Source organism: Gymnoscopelus braueri, assembly GCF_963280865.1.
Source record: "Gymnoscopelus braueri genome assembly, chromosome: 8".
Lineage (NCBI taxonomy): Eukaryota > Metazoa > Chordata > Actinopteri > Myctophiformes > Myctophidae > Gymnoscopelus > Gymnoscopelus braueri.
The window spans coordinates 10,875,792-10,899,742 of record NC_137609.1 but is presented as its reverse complement, the minus strand read 5'-3'; the positions used below and the strand labels follow the sequence as shown (position 1 = coordinate 10,899,742).

At 42.9% G+C, this 23,951-nt stretch overlaps 1 protein-coding gene across 1 annotated transcript in view; it reads right to left on the bottom strand.

The window, feature by feature from the left end:
- Window positions 1-1,267: 1,267 nt before the first annotated feature.
- slc8a4a (solute carrier family 8 member 4a) overlaps window positions 1,268-23,951 on the bottom strand; it is a gene marked incomplete at its 3' end in the record, with an annotated part of 30,923 nt that continues 8,239 nt past the window's right edge. The window contains exons 3-7 of the mRNA XM_080435855.1: window positions 11,293-11,399; window positions 10,879-10,997; window positions 5,909-6,008; window positions 2,441-2,713; window positions 1,268-1,647 (exon numbers count right to left, since the gene is read on the bottom strand). Of these exons, the coding sequence (XP_080291981.1) occupies window positions 1,268-1,647; window positions 2,441-2,713; window positions 5,909-6,008; window positions 10,879-10,997; window positions 11,293-11,399 (979 nt within the window). The remainder of the gene's footprint in view (window positions 1,648-2,440; window positions 2,714-5,908; window positions 6,009-10,878; window positions 10,998-11,292; window positions 11,400-23,951) is intronic.

Here is a 23,951-nt window from a genome sequence, read left to right as displayed (position 1 = left end):
CACCAAAATACACCACTGTGGTGCACCAGAGAACTGTATGGATCCGTTTTCATATTTGTCTTCAATGCATGCCACTTGGTGGGGATATTGTTAATTTACCAGAGGACCTTTAATATTTGGAATATGCCTCAAGTTGTTTTCTGCAAGGTAGGTTTTTATGGCGTGGCTCTGCCAAGAGGTTAGCTGTTCATAAGAGTGTCGGTCTGTGTGTGTGTGTGTGTGTGTGTGTGTGTGTGTGTGTGTGTGTGTGTGTGTGTGTGTGTGTGTGTGTGTGTGTGTGTGTGTGTGTGTGTGTGTGTGTGTGTGTGTGTGTGTGTGTGTGTGTCCGGAGCTAATGATAATAAAACGCGGTCCAGCGTCAAACTTCATATGCACACCGCCAGTAGGCCAAGGAAGTACCATGGTCTACTGGCAATTTGTTTCACATATGCCTTATACCTTTCAAATATTGAACTTTAATTTTATATTGAAAGTCATTATAGGATCAGGCTGAAACCTTGCCTGTCCATCTCCATCTGTATGCATTCACGTCCCATCAATGCATGCAATTAACATGCTATGCATTCACATCCCAATGCATGTCACTTACTGGACTTTCTGTTACTTCTTTCCTGAATTTTGCTTTCTCATTTCTCAGGCTTCCATGGATTATGATCGGGGATCCCATGGCTACGGATCGAGGGTTTCCATGGACTAAGCCTGCGGACTGTTATAATTATTATTGATGTAATTATAATTGTTACTATTGTTGCTGTTCTCATAATTATTATAGTTAGTGTCCAATTTTGGGTCTCCCCTCTCTCTCTCTCTCTGTCTTTCTCTCTTCCTCTCTCTCTTTCTCTATCTCTGTGTCCCTCTCCCTCTCTTTCACCCCAACACAGTCAAGGCAGATGGCCGCCCACCCTGGAGCCTGGTTCTCCTCAAGGTTTCTTCCCGTTAAAGAGGAGTTTTTCCTTGCCACTGTCACCAGATGCTTGTTCAGGGAGGAAAACTTTGGGTCTCTGCTCTATATGTAAACTTGATTTGGCACTATAATATTTGAATTGAGTGGTCCACATTAACTGGAACATGTTAAAATCCCAGTATCTAAAGCAAACCTCCATAACATACTGTAGTAGATGGTAGAAAAGTTCAAAAGTTCAAAGTTCCAGAGTCGATCAGATACTGTACAGCATCAATAATAAATAATAATAATAATACAAACATTATACAAACGCTCGTGAAAGTAGACAATACAATGTAAAGACAAGTTGTTTCTCCCTCTGTCTCAGAAGCCAGGAACGTGGCAGTAGGCCTCCAGTGAGGACAACAGGATGTAGAGCAGCCAGACTGAGACGAAGAAGAAGACGGTGAGGAGCTTGGCTGTCCGTGGGCCCCCGAGCTCGGCACCCGCCACGTTCGCCCGGCGGCGGTACATGAGGATCGCCACGCACACCAGCGCCATGACGGTGAAGAGAGTGACGGAGAACGCCAGCGAGCCGGGGTTCACAAAGAACCTCTTCCCCTGGGTCTTCCAGTACACGGACGCGATGGTCCATGCCACGCCGATGCCCAGGAACACGTTCACCGCGTTGCTGCCCGTCACGTTACCGATGGAGGCGTCGGCGTACTGGTCCTGAATGGCGGCCACTTTGCTGGCGAACGTGTCTGTAGGAATACAGAGGATCGTGTGAGAATGTTGTGACAGAAGCACAAGGCAGACAAGAGAGGCATTATATTTCACCTATACAGCGGCGGACTGGCCATTTGGCGTACCGGGCAAATGCCCGGTGGGCCGCTGGGCCAGTGGGCCTGAGAGTGGGACGTGAGTGGGCCACCAATTTTTTATTTTTTATATTTTCGCTCCCGTTTTAGGATTATTACGGTCATTTCAGGGTCGCGCGGCCCAATTATTATTTACGTTAATGTTTGGCCTGGGATGCTTTCCAGCAGGGGCCTCAGTGCGGCTGCAAAGTTCATGTGCAGTGCTGGGCTGAAACGGTGAAACGCTCCACCCCCCCCCCCCCCCCCCCACCAAAATGCCAGGGCTGAATTTTGGTCCCAGTCCGGCCCTGCACCTATAATGACATGTCCAAAATAGGGACGCCAGGTTGAAAGTGCAGGTTATTTTTTCTTTTTAGGGTATAGAATTTGCCTCTGTATTGGGCATTGTTATGAGTTCGTAGTCTGCGCACAAAGTACTGATATACTGTAGTAAAAACAATTATATACATATACATACATATATATATATATATATATATATATATAGATAGATATATAGATATATATTTATTTTTTTTTTTTTTTTTTTAGGACAAAATAATAATATATATATAGAGAGAGAGAGATATGAAAATCTTCATAACTTTTTTATAATAAGGTGTGGTTGTCACAAAATCCCAAGGCAAACCTGGACTTGTCACACGGCACACTGTTTGGGAACAATCCAGACACCCACCTGGAACAGAAGTGCCGAGGGCCACAAACACAACAGCAGTGACTGAATCTTTGAGACCGACGGTGCAACCAAAGTGTGAGGCCAAGTCACCCGTAACGGCCGTCAGGGCGCCGATGATGGCGATGGAGACAAAGAAGCAGGCCCAGCCGTTCCAGTACTCTGTGGGCGGGACAAACGCGAACAGAACCTTCCAGAACACTGTCAGGAAGTGCATGATGTAATCAAAGCAGGAAGGTAAACGCTCTTCCCCACTCTCCTCCTCGTCATCATCACCTGAGAGAGAGAGAGAGAGAGAGAGAGAGAGAGGGAGAGAGGGAGAGAGGGGGAGAGAGAGAGAGAGAGAGAGAGAGAGAGAGAGAGAGAGAGAGAGAGAGAGAGAGAGAGAGAGAGAGAGAGAGAGAGAGAGTGGCAATGACTATGCAGAAAATAGATACACACATTACGTTATGTGACATGTCACTGTTTCTTAACGTCTGGTCCGGGCCCACCAGGACCCTTTCGGATTAACTCTGAGAGTGTACAAATGGAAATATGTTTCAATTATTGGGACCCCAATCTACACTGTCAAATTCTCAGTGTAAATTTTACTCCGAGTGCGTACAGATGGAAACAAATGGACCATCTGAATTACAGACCCGTGAGGGTCCATTTGGACCCCCTGGTGGTCCCCGGACACGACGTTAAAGGGACTACACCATGAATTTTAACTTTTTCTCCCCTACCTCTCTTCTATCCCCAAAAATACCCCAGTTTGAACACTCAGGCTTTCACAGCAAATCTGGGGTTTTCTGTAAATTGGTCTCAAACTGATTTGCACCCTGACGTCACGTCACGTCAGGGTGATCCCTTCCGTTTTTCAGTAAAAAAGAAAAAGAAAAAAAAATAAGACTTTTTTTTATTTGTATTTATTTATTAATATTATTATGTTTTTAATTTTTCCACACAGAACCAGGAGATAACATGCATACAAACTGGCCCAATAGCGCCCCGTGCCAAACAGGACAATGTGGTATTGCAGGTGAAAGTGCTTTATAAGCCAGAGAGAAGTTAGTTTGAATATATCTGAGGCTTGATTTAGGCTCAAACCTTTTGAAAAACGTTTGAGGGACATAAACAATATGATATTAAATATTATTATTCTTTTTTAAATTCATGGTGTAGATCCTTTAAGAATCAGGGCGTTATGTCTGTTTTTATGGCTGGAGGCTAGTCATTTATGAGAGGAGTCTGTCTGTGTGTCTGTCTGTGTGTCCAGAGCTAATCTCACAAACCGCTGGACCGATCAGCACCGAACGTTGTACACACACTGCCAGCAGGCCAAGTTTGTTCTTTTTACCCCCACATATTTCCATACTTTTTGAAATAATAATAACAATGGAAGTCAAGCTCTCAAAGGGCTAAAACCGTGCCCACATTTTTAGTCATACATCATAGATACAGTGGTGGAAAAAGTACTCAAATGTTTTACTTAAGTAAGTAAAGTATCGATACCGCAATGTAGAAGTACTCTGTTATAGGTAAAAGTCCGGAATTCAAAATTTACTTGAGTAAAAGTCCAAAAGTATTGCTATCAAAATGTACTTACAGTACCAAAAGTAAAAGTACTAAACTGTTTGAAAATAGCAGATCTACAAGCTCACAACGCGTCGCGATGTGAGCTTGTAGATCGGCTATTTTCAAATAGCCTAGGTATAAAATAGGGCTGAAGTGGTTAATGTATGTTTTACAATGTAATAATTTATATCTGCAAAGTAACTAGTAACTAAAGTTTTCAAATAATTGTTGTGGAGTAAAAGTACAATATTTGCCTCTGAGATGTAGTGGAGTAGAAGTAAAAGTATTGGAAATTGGAAATACTCAAATAAAGTACAAATACCTCAAAATTGTACTTAAGTAAATGTACTTAGTTACTTTCCACCACCTCATAGATATGACGACTGACGTCACAGGCTGGCCAGATGAAGGCCATGATCCCCATCGGAGCCATGCCATTCCCATGTGGGTCATCTGATTTTTAAATTCTGTCTTGAAAAGCATCTTTATTCCTTGGCTTTTAACCCAGTATGAGAGTTGGCTTTCTTTTTTTTCTTATGGTCTCATTGCTTTTATTATTTTATTGTCTTTTCTGTCCTTCAAACTGGTCTTTGTGTTTTGTATTGTTTTACAGTTATTTTTGGGCGGTGAAACCGCCCCTATAAGTGAGGTTTGGATATTTGGGCGGTGAAACCGCCCCTATAAGTGAGGTTTGGATATTTGTACAACAAATCCTGCGCTGTGATTGGCCAAAAAGTACCCCGCCTAACCCTGCACCGTGATTGGCCAATCACAGTCTATTCAGGACTGTGATTGGCCAGTGTCACATGACACATGTGCATAGCCCTATATAAGAAACCATAACTTAAAAAAAAACATAATTTTTTTTTTTTTAAGTTATGGTTTCGTCCATCATAAAGAGTGTTTCAATAAATGTATTTATTTTTTGTACATGATTGGTTGACTCCATTCAGTATTGTGATTAGCTAGCAAGACACCGCCCACTTCACACAGGGTGTGATTTTTTTTATTGTTTTTGATTGTACAGTATTTTGGTTGCCTCATAAATACACTTGAACTGGGCATTAATGTTAGTTTATGGTAACCGAATCTTTATTTGCACCGGATCGCACATGTGATGCATTTTTAATACCATGACTGGGCTTAGAGGATGTTGTTTTCAAACAAAGTATAAAACAAGTGGCACTAAAAACAAACCCAAGACAAGTACGGCATACATTTCTGAATAAGCTATCAAATATCGGTGCAGCAGTGAAGACTATTGCAGGGCTAATATGATATTGAGAGTGTTACTCACTAAAACAGCTGGTAGAACCAGCGTTTCCCGGGGGTGGTTATTTTATAGCGAGTGTAGTCTGGGATGAGCCATTTCAAGACTTTATTTGCCCTAAATGTGAAATTCATTCTGTAGCTCATTATAAAAGAAAAACACGTGCACACATTATGCAAAATAGACTCGTCAGGGTACAATGAACGTCAGGGTAAAATGAATTAACAATGGAGCATGCAGAAAATAAATGCATGCTGTGTGTGTGTGTGTGTGTGTGTGTGTGTGTGTGTGTGTGTGTGTGTGTGTGTGTGTGTGTGTGTGTGTGTGTGTGTGTGTGTGTGTGTGTGTGTGTGTGTGTGTGTGTGTGTGTGTGTCTCTCTCTCTAGGAGGCAGGGATATGTCAAATGGAGGCTTCATATTAAGCAAGTTTTCAGCCTGTGGCATAAATAAATGCTTCCGTCTGTTTGACCTGCTACCTGAGGGACATTTTCCCTCACAAGTGGGTGAGACTCCTTGTACAGTACAGTAACCTCAGTGCCGCTGGCCTGGGGAACCTGGCTTACATACTGTACTGCAGATGTCACTGAGACTCTCTGGTTTGTGAAATGAGGGACTGTATACACGTTGATCTTCCTGGGACTCACCTGCACTCACAGTCACAGCGTTGACAAACTGTTCTCTCCAGCTGCTGCTGCCCACAACCAGAGCCAGGTTGGTCTTCTTAATAAGCTTATCCACCGTGTTCTGCAAGACACCCCACAACAAAAAACAAAAAACATTTAATGTTTGTTTTCCTCAATAAAATTCACTTACTGTGAGTGAGAAATATACAATCTATACCCGGTAAAATGTTTACAGTAAATAGCCTCGTAGTATATGGCCTGTGTATGAATATACAGTTTTTTTCCCACTTTTGTTCGTACAGTATGTTTTCGTTTTTTGACCATGTCCTCATTTAGGGCTATGACAACCGCAGAAAAAAAAAAAAAAAGACTGATGACGCCCTTCATATTCTTTTTGTCCTGCTCAAGCACCTGCTCTATTATGTCCTGCAGGGTGCCATGGAAACTAAAACACATTTTCACTCAGGGTGAAGTATAGACATTTTATTGAGGAAGATGGGAGCATAAAAACAGTAATGCGGCAGCATAGCATTCAAACGTCCTCCGTGCCATCTCCCTCTCTAGGCTCTTCTATCCTCCGTTTTTCTAACATCCCAGTATAGATCCCTTTTAATATGTAGACATTCTACACTAATAGACACTATAACAATAATAGCTGACAGGTTCAGAATTAGTAGGACTGTGAAATCCGCTGTTGAATGGACTCCGCAGGGATTTGTGACTGGATCCCCTGCTGTGGAGCCAAACAGTCTCAACGAATAGACAGGTCACAGACTCTAATGCTCTACGACAGACATGATTTTTGAACAAAACCAAATAATATGCACATTTGGAATTCTACACGTTTCTGCCACGAAAAGGGACGGGGGAAGAGCTCCCTGGTGCGCTCAGCCAACCTCACCATCCCTACCACAGCATTCGTATAGGTCCTGGGATAGAGCTCGGTCCATACCATAATAGTCATGCCCCCCTGACAGCATGCTCTGGGTTGTAGCAGAGTAGAAAGACGTTAGGATCTTGGCGAGCTGACACCTCCCTCAGTTGTTTGTGAGGATCTGTGGGTGGAGTGGCCTGTTGCTGCTGTGGGTCAGTCATCAGGGTCAGTCATCAGGGTCAGCCACCGCTTCAGGGCTGCCATCAGTGTCGTCAAGGCCACTACTGTATATCATCAGGGCCTACTGCTGCTGCTGCAGGGTTGTTGACAGGGCCTGTTGTTACTTTGGAGCTGTCCTCTCAGTGCTGCTGCTGTTACGTGGCTGTTGTCAGGGCCAGTTGTTGCTGCTGGGCTCCCGTCGAGCTCTACTGCTGCCATGGGGGCTCACACACCAGGGACTGTTGCCACCACCGGGGTAACGTCCGGACCTGCCGCTGCCGCATCTGCCTGCCGCATCTGCTGGGCTGTCAACCAGTGCCAGCCCGTTGCTGCCGCCGGGCTGGCATCAGGACCTGCTGCTGCCCGTGGAGGTCTGCCGCTGCCATGGGGTTCATGCCAGGGTCTGCTGCAGCTGCTGAGTTCTCAACCGGAGGGGTGTGATTTGTGTTTGGGGGGGGGGGGAGGTATGACCACGGGGAGGAGGATTGTTCGGTGTGTGGCTGGTGGGGGGGAGTGTGTTCTAGAGCCCTGTGCGGGACTGTTTTCTTTGTGCCACTCTCACACGCTTCCCAACCGTTCTGACCATTCCCGCCCGTTCCCACAATGGTTTAATTTCTGACCGCCCGCAGTTAATTTCTGAATGCTGGCTCACGCCCACAGCGTTATCTACAGTAAGTACCATCAAGTCCCACAATATTACAGCATGGCCATTACAGCACCACGGACAGCGACACAGTGGGCTGGGATTACTGCTCCTCAGTAGGTTATTAATAAATAGGTGCAACACCATTTCAAAATTCAATTCTCCTCCTCCAGTTAGTTTCCACTTTGTCGGTAAAAATGTAGAAATGCATCCATATCAGACCTTCCTCCTTGCTTTGCTTTTGTATTCTAATCGCCAGCTTTGATCTTCTTTTAAACCTCAATTGACTCCATACTCTGCTCCTCCATGTTGCAACAGTGCTCCAACAACACTGTTGCATGCTTCAGTTCAGGTGCAAATCCAGGTTATTACAAGACGGTGCGGGATGTGTGGGACCTGCAGTTTATTTTATTATTATTATCGCCCATCCCACCTTAAAAAACTACTTAAAAACCGCCCACTCCCACAAGGTTTGTGTTGGGTCCTGCGGGACCCGCAGGATCCTAATCCTAATCCCAATACCCCCTTCACCAGCACAAAATATGTGTCCCCCCCAATATCTGTTTATTAAAGTTTTCAAAGTTCATACAACAGACAGTAGTGAAAATAATAAAAACAGTGATGGAGCAGCAAAGCTGGCAAGTATTAAGCAAGAGCACAAAACATTCTTCTTGATAATGACACCATTCTGGTTCTTCTGTATTAACAGGTTTCCTTCTGTCCTTTTATATTTAGTCTATTTTCTTTCATATAAAAAAAAAACATATATTTGTCTCCGCCAGGCCGAAAGGCCTCCGCCAGGCCGAAAGGCATGGCGAGAGAGTATGTTTTGCCCCCTGTCCGTCCGTCCGTGTGTGTGTCCGTCCGTCCGTCATTCTGTCTGTGGACAGCTAATCTCCGGCACCGTTGGCTTGCTCGCAGCGAAACTGTGCACACACACTCCCTGGATGCCACAGCAGAACCTCTGCCCCAAATTTTTCACATGGGCCTTTTATAGCGCCACCAGGAGGCCGATTTATGCAAAACATATTTTTTGACAGCACTCCTACAGATTTTGTCCAAAAATCCCGTAAATTGGTACACAGTATCTCTATAGTCATTAAACGAAACAGGTCTTTCAGATTTTTCATATACCATCCTGATACCATCCTGAAAATGCCTCAAATCATGAACACAGCATGCAATTTCCTTGAAATTTTGCATGCATATTCCCACTATGCCGAGGAAGAAAAGCCACTTGAAAATGTTCAAATCAGCCTCATGGTGGCGCTATAACAGGCCCATTCGTGTTTTTACCTATAACTGCACCGATCTGTGTAAAACTTTGTAAGCGCACTCCCTAGAGGTCAAGGAAAAACCCGTGCCCTGCATTTTTCACATCTGCCTTTTAGAGCGCCACCAGGAGGCCGACTTATGTAAAACACATTTTTGTATATTACTCCTTCCGATTTGATCCAAATTTCACGCAAATCGGTACACATGATCTCTATAGTCATGTGATCAAGACGGATGTGTTTGATTTTTCACATTCCATCCTGATTGGCTAAGATTGACATCTAAAGTTTGCAGTAGTGGCTTGTTTTGAACAAAATGCCTCAAATCATGAATGCAGTGTCTGATTGCCGTGCAAGGCCTAAGAAGAAATGGCACCCTTTTCACATTGGCCTATTATAGCGCCACCAGGAGGCCACAATAACCTACCTGACCTGGCGGAGACCTGTGCTCCGAGGAGCACTTTTTCTAGTTTTTTATACTTTGAGTTGTTGTCTACTTGCATTTGGGTTGAGTTTTGAAGTCGCCTGACGTGTATGATGACATTCTTCCTAACCAATATCAGATAATATTCTTATATGTTCTTAGTACCCCTCGGACCCCAAAGTGCTGTTAGAGGAGGATTTGTACCTCCAGGCTGCCAGAAGTTGCTGGTAGGTTAAAACTGTGAAAGAACAGGTTGTTGGTACTTTTCAGGGACTGTTTTACCGCTGTGCTCGCTGAACTGTAATCCTAAAATCCCCCCAACATACCTCTCTACAGTTGTTGCCCTCCAGCAAACCCTGAAGGCCCTGCAGCACTCAGCCTGTGCCAGGGCTTAAAGATCACAAGATCACATGATCCTTAAAGATCACATGAAAGAAGGGGTAGGAGGAGTACTTTTAACCCATTAAAACCTGAGGCCGATTCTAAATGTCAACAGGTTTCTGAAACACTTATGTTGCAGTGGTTCTCAAACATTTATTTGGCCCATGTATTTGGCCGCCTACCCCCATCTCAAAATATTTTGTTCCAGGGACCCCAGAAGCAATGATTTAAATAAAAAATGTTCATTTTAAAATATATATATATATATATTCAAAGATTTGCCAAAAGAAAAGGAGAAAAAAATGTAGATCTACAAGCTCATAGCACGGCACGAAGTTACACGCTATGAGCTTGTAAATCTGCTATTTTTTAATAGCCAAAGTATAAAATGTTTTGAGTGCCTTCCATGTCCATTTTTACACAAATGAACACTGCTTTTACTGTACATGAGCCCATACAGGACTGACAATCAGCTCATGTCCATCTTTGTGTTGACTAATCCTATGTACAATGAAATCAGAATAAAATAAAAAACAATAGTGCAGCAGCAGGTTCTCATTAAGCAACCCAGACAAATCAAGGGAATGGGGAACACGCTGTTCACTTTCTTATTGTCTTTAACTCATGAATAAATAATGTCTATCTAAGTATCCTGGTGTGCACCACTGTTTTGTTTATTCTGATTTACCCTGCACTGACTGGCACCCTAGAGAGTACTGTAGCACTGCAGTGCACGGAGCATCTTCTATTTTGAATAATGGAATCAATTAAGGTAGCTGGGAACACTGAAGAGGGCTGTCTGTGGTGCTAGGCGTGGGTGGTAACACAGTTCTGTTTTGCAATGCACATTCACTGTCCACGCTTCTTAAGAATTTCACCATGAAATAGCCATCTTAATAAAGGCTTTTTAACTTTTTGCCAGAAGAGTGTTCTGGACCTTTTGTTGAACTTTTGAGTTCCCTACAAAATAACACCTTCATTACATGTATTTGGACTTCTAAGTCCTGTTTCAGACCTTTTCTGATTTCCCTGTCAGGGTGGACTTAAGCCTATATGCCGCCCGATGGCATACAGGTAAAGCATGACATTACCAGCTAAATCTTGTTACTGAGTGTAAAACGTTTTTACATGTGATTGATTACCGTTAATGATCCTGAAGAGCTTTGCTTGAATTACCTTAAATTCATAGGACTCTTCAATGACGACATCCAACCTGGTGTGCTCTCCCATACTGGGGCAGCCCATCTTGGCTACATCCTCCAGCCCTCCTGCTGGCTTGTTATCATTGGAGTCTCCTGGTTACAAAAGGAGGAGCACATTCATGTCAACCCACAGTGGACATCATACACAGTAAGTGTCTAACTGTGACAGTGTAAAGGTTTATTACGCTGTCATAGTTCAATTGGTTTGCCTGTGGCTTGGATTTGGGTCATGTGGTGTTGTTCACTGCAGGGTCAATGAAAAGCGGTAAGAAATTAGGAAGATTCCAAGGGTCCTGGGCAGATAGGGGCCCTCATAAATGACAACATTTGGGGGACTAATATGGAACCAGTAATTTCAATTGGCATCTCTGACTCTGAGTTGACTTACCGTGTTTCTGTCCCACCTCCAGCAGAATGGGCTCCTCCAGGACGATGGTGAAGGTCTTGTTCTTCTCATACTCTTCATCATCAATAATCTTCACTTCCAGCAGCTTCCTAAAAACAGGCGGGTCATAATATTAGCTGTTGGTGAGTAAGACTGAATCAGATGACAACTAAAATGAAACACGAAAATTAGTATAATGCAGAGTTGGCATAACAAGAGTGTGTGTGTGGACTGTTAATGATTGGTGATGGACTGTGTGTTTAAGGACTCGCCTGTGTGCTTGTGCATGCCATCCATACATTTGTGTGTTTTTTTTTGTTTTTACCACTGCGCCACCCGAGCGCCTGTTATGCTGTGTGGATAGATGAGTGCTGTCTATCAGTGGGTGGAAAAAGTACTCACATTTCTTACTTAAGTAAAAGTATCGATACTGCAAAATAGAAATACTCTGTTACAAGTAAAAGTCCGGAATTCAAAATTTACTTGAGTAAAAGTACGAAAGTATTGGTATCAAAATATACTTAAAGTACAAAAGTAGAAAGAACTCATTATGCACAATGTCCCATTTCACAAGTTTTCAAATGTATAAAATGTATAAAAATCTCTTGAAAATAGCAGATCTACAAGCTCACAATGCGTCGCATCGCGACGCATTGTGAGCTTGTAGGGCTATTTTCAAATGGCCGAAATGTATATAGGGCTGAAGTGGTTAATCTATGTTTTGTAATAATAATCAAAATCTACAACGTTGCTAGTAACGAAAGTTTTCAAATAATTGTAGTGGAGTAAAAGTACAATATTTGCCTCTGAGATGTAATGGAGTAGAAGTAAAAGTAGGCTACTGAAAATTGGAAATACTCCAGTAAAGTAAAAAATCACACCCAGTGTGAAGTGGGCGGTGTGGTCACAGTGGTCATCACAGTGATGGAAGTTCACTTAAAGAAAAGTAATATTGTGGACCAACCATTGTACACCCCTAACTAAAAACCATAAATGTGTTTTTTTTAAGTGCATAGTCCTATTTTTAGGGCTATGCACATGCTATACACTGGTGGCCAATCACAGCGCAGGGTTGGGGGGGTGCAATGGGTGGGGGGGGGGGGTCCAAACCTCACATATAGGGGCGGTTTCACCGCCCAAAAATACCTCAAAATTGTACTTAAGTACAGTACTTGAGTAAATGTACTTTTGTTACTTTACACCACTGCTGTCTATGGTGCTGAAGCTTTGCTATGTTAGATAGGTGAGTGCTGTCCATGGTGCTGAAGCTTTGCTATGTTAGATAGGTGAGTGCTGTCTATGGTGCTGAAGCTTTGCTATGTTAGATAGGTGAGTGCTGTCTATGGTGCTGAAGCTTTGCTATGTTAGATAGGTGAGTGCTGTCTATGGTGCTGAAGCTTTGCTATGTTAGATAGGTGAGTGCTGTCTATGGTGCTGAAGCTTTGCTATGTTAGATAGGTGAGTGCTGTCCATGGTGCTGAAGCTTTGCTATGTTAGATAGGTGAGTGCTGTCTATGGTGCTGAAGCTTTGCTATGTTAGATAGGTGAGTGCTGTCCATGGTGCTGAAGCTTTGCTATGTTAGATAGGTGAGTGCTGTCTATGGTGCTGAAGCTTTGCTATGTTAGATAGGTGAGTGTTGTCCATGGTGCTGAAGTTTTGCTATGTTAGAGAGATGAGTGCTGTCCATGGTGCTGAAGCTTTGCTATGTTAGAGAGGTGAGTGCTGTCCATGGTGCTGAAGCTTCGCCATGTTAGATAGGTGAGTGCTGTCTATGGTGCTGAAGCTCTTCTATGTTAGATAGGTGAGTGCTGTCCATGGTGCTGAAGCTTTGCTATGTTAGAGAGTTGAGTGCTGTCCATGGTGCTGAAGCTTAGCTGCGCGGAAAGGAGAATGCTGCTCATGATATAAAGCTGATTCTGGTGCCAAAGCTTAACCACTTAACCCCAGCATCCATATTCTGTGGGGAACATTCGTGTGCATGTTTGTGTGTATAACTGCAATATGTGACCATCTGTCCAACATTTGGCTGCTTGAACCAATGAGTGAGTGACAAATAAACCATCTTGAATCTTGACTCATAATTTTAATTAAGCGTGTTAAACGTTGGCCACCCTGCTTCTATACTGTACACACAATGCTGATGCCAATACAGTATACTGTAACATCATTTTAGTTGTCTTCAATTCAGCATTTGACAGTTGAATATAATGTAGAGTATATTTGTGAAAATACAGCCTATTTACAGGGTGAACAATATATTTAAGTAAGTATGGTAAAATGGCTCATGTCACCTGGCCTCGCCTTTACTTGTTTCTACCCCACATATTCTCTAATATACTATATTATTGTCTGTATCAGCCGATCAACAAGGTTGTCGATCCCCTACAAAGTGCTACCATATATATGTCTTAGTTTTATTTGCATTTTGCCATTTTTTGTCTATTTTGATACAAGTGAAATATTCATTTATTTTAGCATGAGCTAGTCTCTGATGCAGCAATGTAGTTCCTCAACATTCCACAAGAGGGTATACTCCCTCCATGCCATCAACCCAATTCCAACCCAGATGAGCGAGTGAATGAGAATGAAATCATACATAGGGTTCCACAAAGCCGTACATTTCAGATTGTGTCAACGATTGTCATAGAGCGCAGAAATTTATGTTGATGTTCAAAATAGCCCTTTTTTGTGTCTATTGTGTTTTTGTAACAAACCCTCCCACTGAGCGCTCCTCCAAGCCCATTAAAACAACTGGGAAATACATGTGTCACACCACATGACCCTGGCTGGTTACATATACTGTAGTGTACAGTAGGCTACAATGTGTGGTTCCTTGTCACGCCTCATTGTGACCTAACTTACGTGCCTCAGCGGCTCAGCCTGTTCCATTCTCCTAAACTGTCACATTGAGTCTGTCTTATTTCTTTCTGTGTTTCTCCCTAATGATGTGTGGGAGGGTGTCTATTTCTGTCGACATACACTCAATGGGTTGGGTACTTTCAAACATGGGCTGGCAGAGGAACAGAAACCAGGGGGCTTTACACAATGTTGATACGCTGTGGCTTGTCAAAGCCATGTTGACGGGAGAACAGAGATTGTCTGGAGAGCTGTTATTAATGCTTCAAAAGGAGCATGTTGCAATGTTGGAGGAATTAAGAAAAAGAGTGTAAAGTTCATGTTCAAATGTTTGGTTTCTCCTGCATAACCATAAACTACTGTCCAAAAGATACAAGATCTTCTCTTGCAAGACACTGTGTTATGTGACAGTGCAGATATCAAAAGTGTACAAATTTACACCTATGGTTCGCCTTTTTCCCCTCTTAGAGTTATATTAACTCTCAGGATTTCGCTGTGAAGCTATTACTCAACACTCACTTATAATTAAACTTGTCGTGTTGTCCTGTGATGTCACTTATGTTTATTATTCATGTCCCAGAATGATTATTGATAATAATTAATCAGAGAACAGTGTGTTCCATTCACCCTCTTTTTGACAGCCATGAGCACTGTACATCTTTATAATCCTCAAAGATAGAAAGTCATTGTGTATCTCTGCTATCAAACAGACTGAATGTATGCTTGAGTGTGTCTGTATTTGTTCTGGGTTATAAAAACTGAGTACAGGGTTTAAAACAGCTGCAGGGAGCGCAAATCCTCTCCACCGTGAGAAAAGATTAACCCAAATCAATACGTTGTTCTTCAAAGGAGCAGTCAGATGTTTTTCTATCTTGTCCTTAGCCTGGGGTAGCCTGATGTATTCTATTATACTATAGCAACTAACACTTACAAGTATTAATGTGTATTCTACTATACTGGCAACAAACACTTCTAAGTATTAAAGTGTATTCTACTATACAAGCAACTAACACTTACAAGTACAGATATGTATTGTACTATACAGTGGCGTACCCACTGTAGAGGCAGGGCAGGCGGTCGCCTGCCCAACTAAGATCTCGCCTCCCCTAGAAAACCCAAATAACCCGAAAAGGTGTAATTGCGTGCTTAATGTCCTCAAAGTCACACATCCAACCAGCTTTGAACTGAGCAGATTGGACCTTCCGTTCCAGAGATAATGGCCAAAACATATTGAAAACGGCCACTTTTGCCGGTTTTTGATCGCCAATTTTTTTTTCCGATTGAGTTGAAATTTCTTTTTTGGGGGGGAAATAGTGGGGGTGCAAAAAAAAATCTCGCCTGCCCTAAATGTAAATCCTGGGGACGCCACTGGTACTATACCAACCACTAACACTTCAAAAGATTAAATGTATGTGTATTCTAGTATGCTAGGAACTAACACTTCCAAATATATATGTGTATTCTATTAGAGTAGCCACTAACCCTTCCAAGTATCAGTAGATGTGTATTACTAGCCACCAACACATCTAAATATAGATGTGTATTCTACAGTACTAGCAACTAAGACTGGTAAATGTGAGATAGCCGTCTCTTTTTCTTCTGTGGAGATATTCTGCGTAAATCCGATCCTCCTGGTCGAGCGGGGCAGAACTGTGTAAGAGTTCCTTATGCTCTCTCTTTCTCTCTCCTGGGCTTAGTCTATGAGTGATGTCACAAGTGTGACAGGGGCAGAACGATGAGTTCCTCCCTATGGCGGCAATGTCACAAGCTTTTTCTTAATTTCTCCAACATTGCAACAGGATCCTTTTTAAGCATTAGTAACAGCTCTCCAGACAATCCCCAGAACTGGAGAGATTAGTTCCTCCCTATGGGCTCGGTAGAGTTGATAGTCTTCTTTGTTGGGTAGTAATGAGGCTAAGCACTGATTCTTAGGGGACGATAGCTTATATGCTATGAGTGATGATGCAGGTTTGACATCACGCTGGCCTCATGCCCCGAATTGGGTGGTTTCAAGGGGGTCATACCTATATTCCCCGGGTTCTATGTTCCCCACTAGGGTTAGGGTTAGGGTTTGGGTTAGAGTTAGGTTTAGGGTTAGGTAAGCGGGTAACATAGAACCCGGGGAACATAGAACATAGAACATAGGAAACTCTACCATACTAATGAGTAACACTTCCAAGTATATGTGTATTCTACTTGCCATCTACTTGCCTTAACTCTTCCAAGTAGGCCTACACAGTATATCAGATCCAACATCCGGCGTCAACATGGGTGGTTGCATTTCTGAACACTCTCTCTCATGCACCAAAACAACCAAAACAACGGCTAGGATTTTTGCACATTTTGTCCTCTTCCTTCTGTGGATTACGGATTCGTACCTTAATTCACCACGGAATTTACACCAAATGGAAATGGAAAAAACTGTACGTGTAAAGAAGGAATCCCATGACGATTTCTACCTGCACAATGGTACGGAGTCTAAACATCTTGGCTTCGGGACCGCGGCCATTTACTCTACCCTGACATCAAACCCAGATCTTAAAAACAAGCCCCCGAATGGTGGGATGGATCGAAGGTCTATGATCTTCCTATATCTACTACTTCCGGGAGACCTACAGCTCAACCCAGGTGCAGTTACTACAAGGCAAATGACGGCACGTTTAGCTATGGAACAGCTGCTGTGTTCCCTAGCAACGGACGGTTGCTAACGAAGCTAACGCACCAACAAAAAGCTTCCAGATCACGGAGCCTACCGAAGCTAGCCTAACAACGGGGTCAGTCCGTGAGAGCTATGCAAACAACAATAGCTTTTCACCGCCCCAGCTAACCAGCGTAGTCGACCACGTTGAAGCCACCGCCGATCCAGTCAACAACGGGACGCGACGGAAAGATCCACCGAGTTCGACCGTGGGACGCAGCATGGCTGAGGACGGGGATCCACGGAGACCTCATGCAGCTTCCATCGAGGCCCCAATACCCAACACCGAGGACCAGGGTCAGATCGCGGTCAGAGCTTCTCTGAGAAGTTTGATGATTCAATAACAGACTCTGAGATTGAAATAGAAAATTATCATCAGGAATGATAGGAATAGACGTGGGGGTGGTGTCCGCATGTACATACACCAGGATATTAACTTACTGTATATCTATATACAGTATCACTCGTTCTGACCTGAATCATGATGCAATTGAAACTGTGTGGGTTGAAATATTTTTTTATAAAGCTAAACCTGTGCTTGGTCGGTACCATCTACAGACCTCCTGATGTGAATGATTTCTATGACATACTTGAGGGGTGCTTAGCTGAGGTGGACGGTGCGTAAAAAAATCTTATTGAAGATTGGAACACGGACATGCTCCGAAAAGAAGCATTCGTCTTCAAATCCTTTTTGTAGGTTTTGTGATCTGCACGGCCTCTGTCAGCTAATCACTCAGCCCACAAGGGTGTGTAATTCTACTCAAACCACCATAGATCTCATTCTAACATCGGATGGGTCCAAAATCTCCAAGAGTGGGGTTATTGTATGCGGGCTAAGTGATCATTATCTTTTGTTCACAAAAACCTAAGGCCGGCTGTCACAAAACAGTTGTATCTAGATCACTTAAAACCTACTCTAGTGAGGCCTTTAATCATGGACTGGAGAGACTGGACTGGTCCGACGAACTCGGCAGTACACAGGTAGACGAATCATGGCTTGGTTTCAAAACCAAATTATCTATCAATATTGAAGAGCATGGCTCCCATGAGAACCATCAGGATGAATTCGGACATATTGCTATGAAAGTCAGAGACAAAAAATGCTCTGAAGTTCATAAATGTAAGTCTAAGCTCGCTAAATGCTTCAACAAGGATCTCAATGTGAACCTCCAAAAACAATAAGCTAAAAAAAAGGTAACTGCCAAAAAAACTACCTCGAGGATAAAGTTGACGAAAACATAAACAACCCATGTCAGCTTTGGAAGTTACTTAACAACCAACTAGGCTGCAGTCAGAAACTGAAAACCAGGTTTACAAACATCAACATTAAGGCGGACGACACTCTCATTACAGACAAGCTGGATGTGGCTAATTGCATAAACATCTTCTTTAGAACCATAGCCACAACACTGGTTAACAAACTGCCCTCTCACTCTGGGCATTTTGGTGTACATCCAAGCATTCTACAAAAATGGAGGTGTACGCAAAGATGATTTTAAACTCACCATGGTGACAACAGATGAGGTGTTAAAAATGTAATGCCCTTCAACAAAACAAGGCCACTGGTCATGACAATATTCCCTTAAAATTTCTCGAGAGACTCAGCCGCCTCCATTGCTCCAATCATCACCCACAAATCCTCTCCATCAAACAGGAATTCAAAATATTGACAGTAACCTCTGTACAAAAAAGGAAGCAAATTAGACCCCGGCAACTACCGCCCTATTTCTATTCTCAGCTCCATCTCAAAAGTTCTGGAACGTTTTTGAATGTATGAAATGTTGAAAAGTATCTTGCTGGAAAAAAAAACTATTGTACAAATTCCAATCAGGCTTCAGAACATCCCATTCCACTGACACTTCTCCTTCCACTTCCACTTCTCCTTCTCTATTTGAACAAGAAAAAGGGAACCAGGAGACCTGGTACTGCCAGACCCCTAGTGGTTGAAAGATCAGAGCACTACGTCACGCTAAGCTTAGCCAATCAAAAAGAGGACAGAAGACAGACCTCTTTTATGCCCATGTATATATGGACGAAAACGTTTGGAGAGGGGGACCGAACAGAAGACAGACCTCTTTTATGCCCATGTATGGACGAAAGGGGGACTGACAAAGCCTCATGTAGGCCCGACCCCCTGGGTCTGGCAACAACCACATCAAACATGAGGTGGATGCGGGCAAATACTGCGGCATGGTCATGCTGGACCTCCAAAAGGCTTTTGACACCATTAATCACTCTATATTGATTGATAAACTAAAAGCAATCGGTTTTGATAGCACATCAGTGAGCTGGATGCAATCCTATCTGGAGGGGAAAGAACAGGTGGTGGAGGTGAATGGAACCCTGCCCCCCCCCCCTCCCAGTGAGCTGTGGCATTCCGCAAGGAAGCATACTAGGGCCTTTACTGTTGCTAATATATGTAAACGACATGACATCAGCTATAGTGACTGCAATTTCTTCTTGTTCGAAGATGAATCGGCTCTGCTGGTCTCGGACAGGGACAAGTTGCAGTTTGAAAAAGCCCTTAGCTCTGAACTCGGTAGAATCTGCACCTGGCTTGCTGATAACAAACTATCATTACACCTGGGAAAAACTGAATCCATTCTCTTTGGGTCCAAAATGAACCTCGGCACGGCCGACGGCTTCACAGTAAAAGTGGATGACAATGTGATCACAAGAAAAGAGGAAATGACCTACCTGGGTTCCATTTTAGAGGCAAATATTTCCAGTGATAAAATGGCAACTAAGTAAGTAATCAAAAAAGTCAACCAAGGAACAAGATTTTTGTACAGGATCTCCTCACTGGTCAGTAAGAATACATTGAGGACTCTGACAGGAGCACTCATCCAAAGTCACTTTGACTATGCATGCACCTCATGTTACCATACACCACAAAGGCCTTGAAAACAATGCTCTAGACATCCCAAAACAAACTGGTCAGGCTACCGCTTGGCCTTTCATGTACAACTCATTTAACCCCTGGGGCCTGTTCCTCAAAAGGTGAATTAAAAAAGCCTGGCCTTAAGCCAAATCCAGGCTTGACAAAGTCGGGTCCGAAAAGCCTCGTTTATTCCGTTCCTCAGACGCCAAGCCAGGCTGAAAAGGAGCAACTTTGTCGAGCTAGACCTTGTCAAGCCAGGCTGTGTCCAGCCAGGATAATGAAGCCAGGCTGAATGGGCGGCGACTCGCCGGCGACGTATTTCTATAAAAGACCATGAACTCGAGCGCAGATTCCTTGAACTTGACCAATCACGGAGTCCAAAACCAGAGCAGCGTTCTTCTCTGTGGCTGAATAGCAGCACTGCAGCAGCTCATGAAATCATGCAAGGAAGTAAAATGTATTTAAGCAAGAAAGGAAACGCGACCACAATAAATAGATCCAGGGAGAAAGCATGGCAAAGTAAAAGTATTGCAAGCACACACAGTGTGTGTGTGTGTGTGTGTGTGTGTGTGTGTGTGTGTGTGTGTGTGTGTGTGTGTGTGTGTGTGTGTGTGAGACGGACGGGCAACGGGACGAACGGGAACAGGACGGGACGGGGGGGGGGGGGGTACTGCGACGGGGGCCAGGACGGGACGGGACGGGACGGGGTTGACCGCGACAGGGGTCCGTGACGGGATGAGCGGGGGGGACGGGACGGGACGAGACACGCAATAAATAACCCCACATTTGCAAGACCACTTTGGTAGAGGTTTGGGTTGTGTAGTTACCTTGCCATCATGATGTAACTCCAAAGGTGGACAAGAAATACAAAATAATTTCTCCATTGACTAGAAATTGATAATTTAAAATATGCTCCTCATTGACTTACAAAGAGGCTCCTTTAAACCCTTAACTAATAATTTATATATATATATATATATATATATATATATATATATATATATATATATATATATATATATATATATATATATATATATATAATGATTAGTTACGGGTATATGTGTGTGTGTGTATGTATGTCAGACATTTTTTATAATATAAAAAAAAAATGTAATATATTATCAAACATCTAACAAGATGAACTATAGTGTTAACTATAACAGAGTGACAATTACATATCACATGAGTCATTGTGAAACAATTATGATTATGATTCATGGTCACACACTATTTCAGTAATTAATTTGAGTATATCTCATTGTATTTATTTCATTTTATTTGAATGCAGGGTCATTAAAAGTGAGTCCATATACAAACACATGTTTTGAATTAACTGTGGAAAAACTTGAAGAACAAGGCACTGGTTTAAGTAAGCTTGGCTGTTAGCCTGCTCCTGACCAGGCTAACTTCACAGCTAAATTGCCATGGTAACTAAGCTAGGCTTGCTTCAATTCTCTTTTGAGGAATCGGATAAGGCTAAACTTAGCCAGGGTGAACTGGCTAAACTAATCTTCAAGATAATTCACCTTTTGAGGAACCGACTCAGCTCTAATCCTGGCTAAATTAAGCCAGGATAGGTGGAAAAGCCAGGCTTTAGCTCTAATTCACCTTTTGAGGAACAGGCCCCTGCTCATTTAGCTAGGGTCGGATGGCTCAGGGTAGAGGACAGAGTACAGCAACTTGCAATGGGCCTGGTCTACAAGATACACTACACCACAAAATCTCTGGAGATGGGCGGTTAGGAGACTTCAGGAAACGAGAGAAGAGTATAAAGACCAATTAGAAGACTAAGCAAGAATCCTCTAAACAAATGGTTCAAGAAACAAACAAGTCCTGCCCGGATTAGAAGCTGAAAACTTCGAGTCTGCACTATGTTTTTCTCCACTGACAAATTACCTAAATAGAGAAAACATGTCCCTCTGGCATAATGAAAAACAATCTTCAGAATAAGCACAAAGCTCGGAATCTGTGTAGACTGTTTAAAACATATTTTCGGGGGCAAACGCTCTTTCAAATATATTATCATTCTTATTCGCTAATTTTTTGTTGATTAAACGTGAAATATTTCTTGCCATAATGGTCAGGGTGGACTAGTTTTTGGAGAGATGGACTCACAGAGTGAGTCCATCTCTCAGTTCCCACAACAGCGGTGTGTGGGACCATCAACCATCATGAAGGCTCATCCCTTTCCTGTTCACTCATCATATGTCACTCTAGAGATGAAGGCCTTGCTTAACCACATAAGCCCTATACTTCTTTGACCGGAGTTCCCAAGAGGTCTATATATGGTTCATGTGTTTAATGAGCAAGAACTTGCTCTGGACTCTGGATGCAGTGGCAAGCCTATGATTAAAGGGGTAGATCACCCCCTAATTGAATTTTCTTCCTATCAATTACTCACCCCATGAAGCCTTGAATTCACAGATTTTTTTTTGTTTCGTCGCATTCCTGATCCAATATTCCAATAGATGAACTGAAGTAAATAGGAGGCCAAGCTTAACAAGAGCAATACTATATTTAAAACATTTAAATGTAGAATTTACAGTTACTGGACAGTTGCTGTCCACCCAGTGATTACACAGTGAGAGTTGTTTTGGAGTTTATATATTTTTTGTATATACTGTAGTTTTGCCATGGCCTCCTATTTACTTCAATTCATCAAATATTGGAATATTGGATCAGGAATACAACAAAAACAAATCTCCATGAATTCAAGGCTTCATGGGGTGAGTAATTGATAGAAAGAAATGTCATTTTGGGGGTGAACTATCCCTTTAATGCATGGACATAAGAGACTCACAGTGTGCAACCTGCAGAAGATATATTAGATACAAGTAAGACGCGCGAACGCTGGAAGCGAACGCAGCTCGAAAATATTGTGTATTTACGGACTTGTAATCCGTGTTATTTGACCGTGATGGGGAGAGAACATTGACTGTGTGTGTGTGTGTGTGTGTGTGTGTGTGTGTGTGTGTGTGTGTGTGTGTGTGTGTGTGTGTGTGTGTGTGTGTGTGTGTGTGTGTGTGTGTGTGTGTGTGTGTGTGTCAGGCACTCGGGTGGCTGCTTACAGGCAGTCCACGCATGTGAGTCACATGGGGGTGTGAGCCAATGAGAGCATGAACACAGACACACAGACAGAGTCACAACCTGAGCAGGGTTACATAGTAAGCTCCACTTGGTCGGAGAAATACAAAAAGGTTAATGTAATCATATTCACTGTATAGGTAGAGTAAGTCCCTCACTGTTGGGGTGTAATATACCAAAGTAACCAAGGTGAGTTGTATCATTGGTCAAATTAGGCAAACCGGGTGGCAGTGAAGTAAAGTTTGCTTGTGATCAGATGGTCATCTGTTAAAATTCCTGGACCAGCCTTGATGTTTTGAGGTTTGGGAATTATTCTCAACCGCCATGTTGGTCACAGCGGGGGCGGGGAATGAATGCTATTGGTCGTGTAGCTCGTCAATCAAATCATCCCGCCCCTCCTAGAGCATAACCTACTTTATCGTCAATTTCTAAAATAAATGGGACCATAATTTACCAAAACGCATATCATGATGATTGAAAGGAGACTTTAAACTAGCGACTGGAAGCATATAGTATTTATGACAATGTTTATTAAGGTTAGAAAACCAAGTCTAAAGTTCGTCAAAAACCCATCCGCTTGCATTAAGATAAATTCTTTCTGACACCAGCAGGGGTAAAACAGCGAAACTACAGGCCATTCATATGAACTGTCACTTGAACTCTCTTCCTATTTCGATTCAATTTCAAAGCAGGAAGCTGTACCCTTGGTATGGACGTGAAACAGGGCATTGCTGCTCCAGGACCAATATCTCACAGTATACTGTAGCACTCCCTCATGTATTAGTGCTTAGAATGTAGAAATGGTCATTGTTCCATACAAGCACTCTAAAAAAGAGAAGTTATGTATAAGAAAAACCACGTGGAGAGTCGTAAAACTAGAGAACCGGAAGCTGTCATCTGCTCTTCAGACCAAGAGGGTATTCGACCTACCACCATAAACCATAGTGTCCATGTAAACATGTATTTTAAAATCTGCTAAACTAAACTAGAATGAAAGAGGTAAGTAGTCTTAGGAACCAACAGTTCTCAGGCTGTGTGGCCCAGAGCTCATTAGCCTATCTCCTGTTGCCATAGCATCAGGCAGCTTGTTGTACAAGTACATCCTGGACATGATGCTACTGTAGTATGCTGCAGGGACT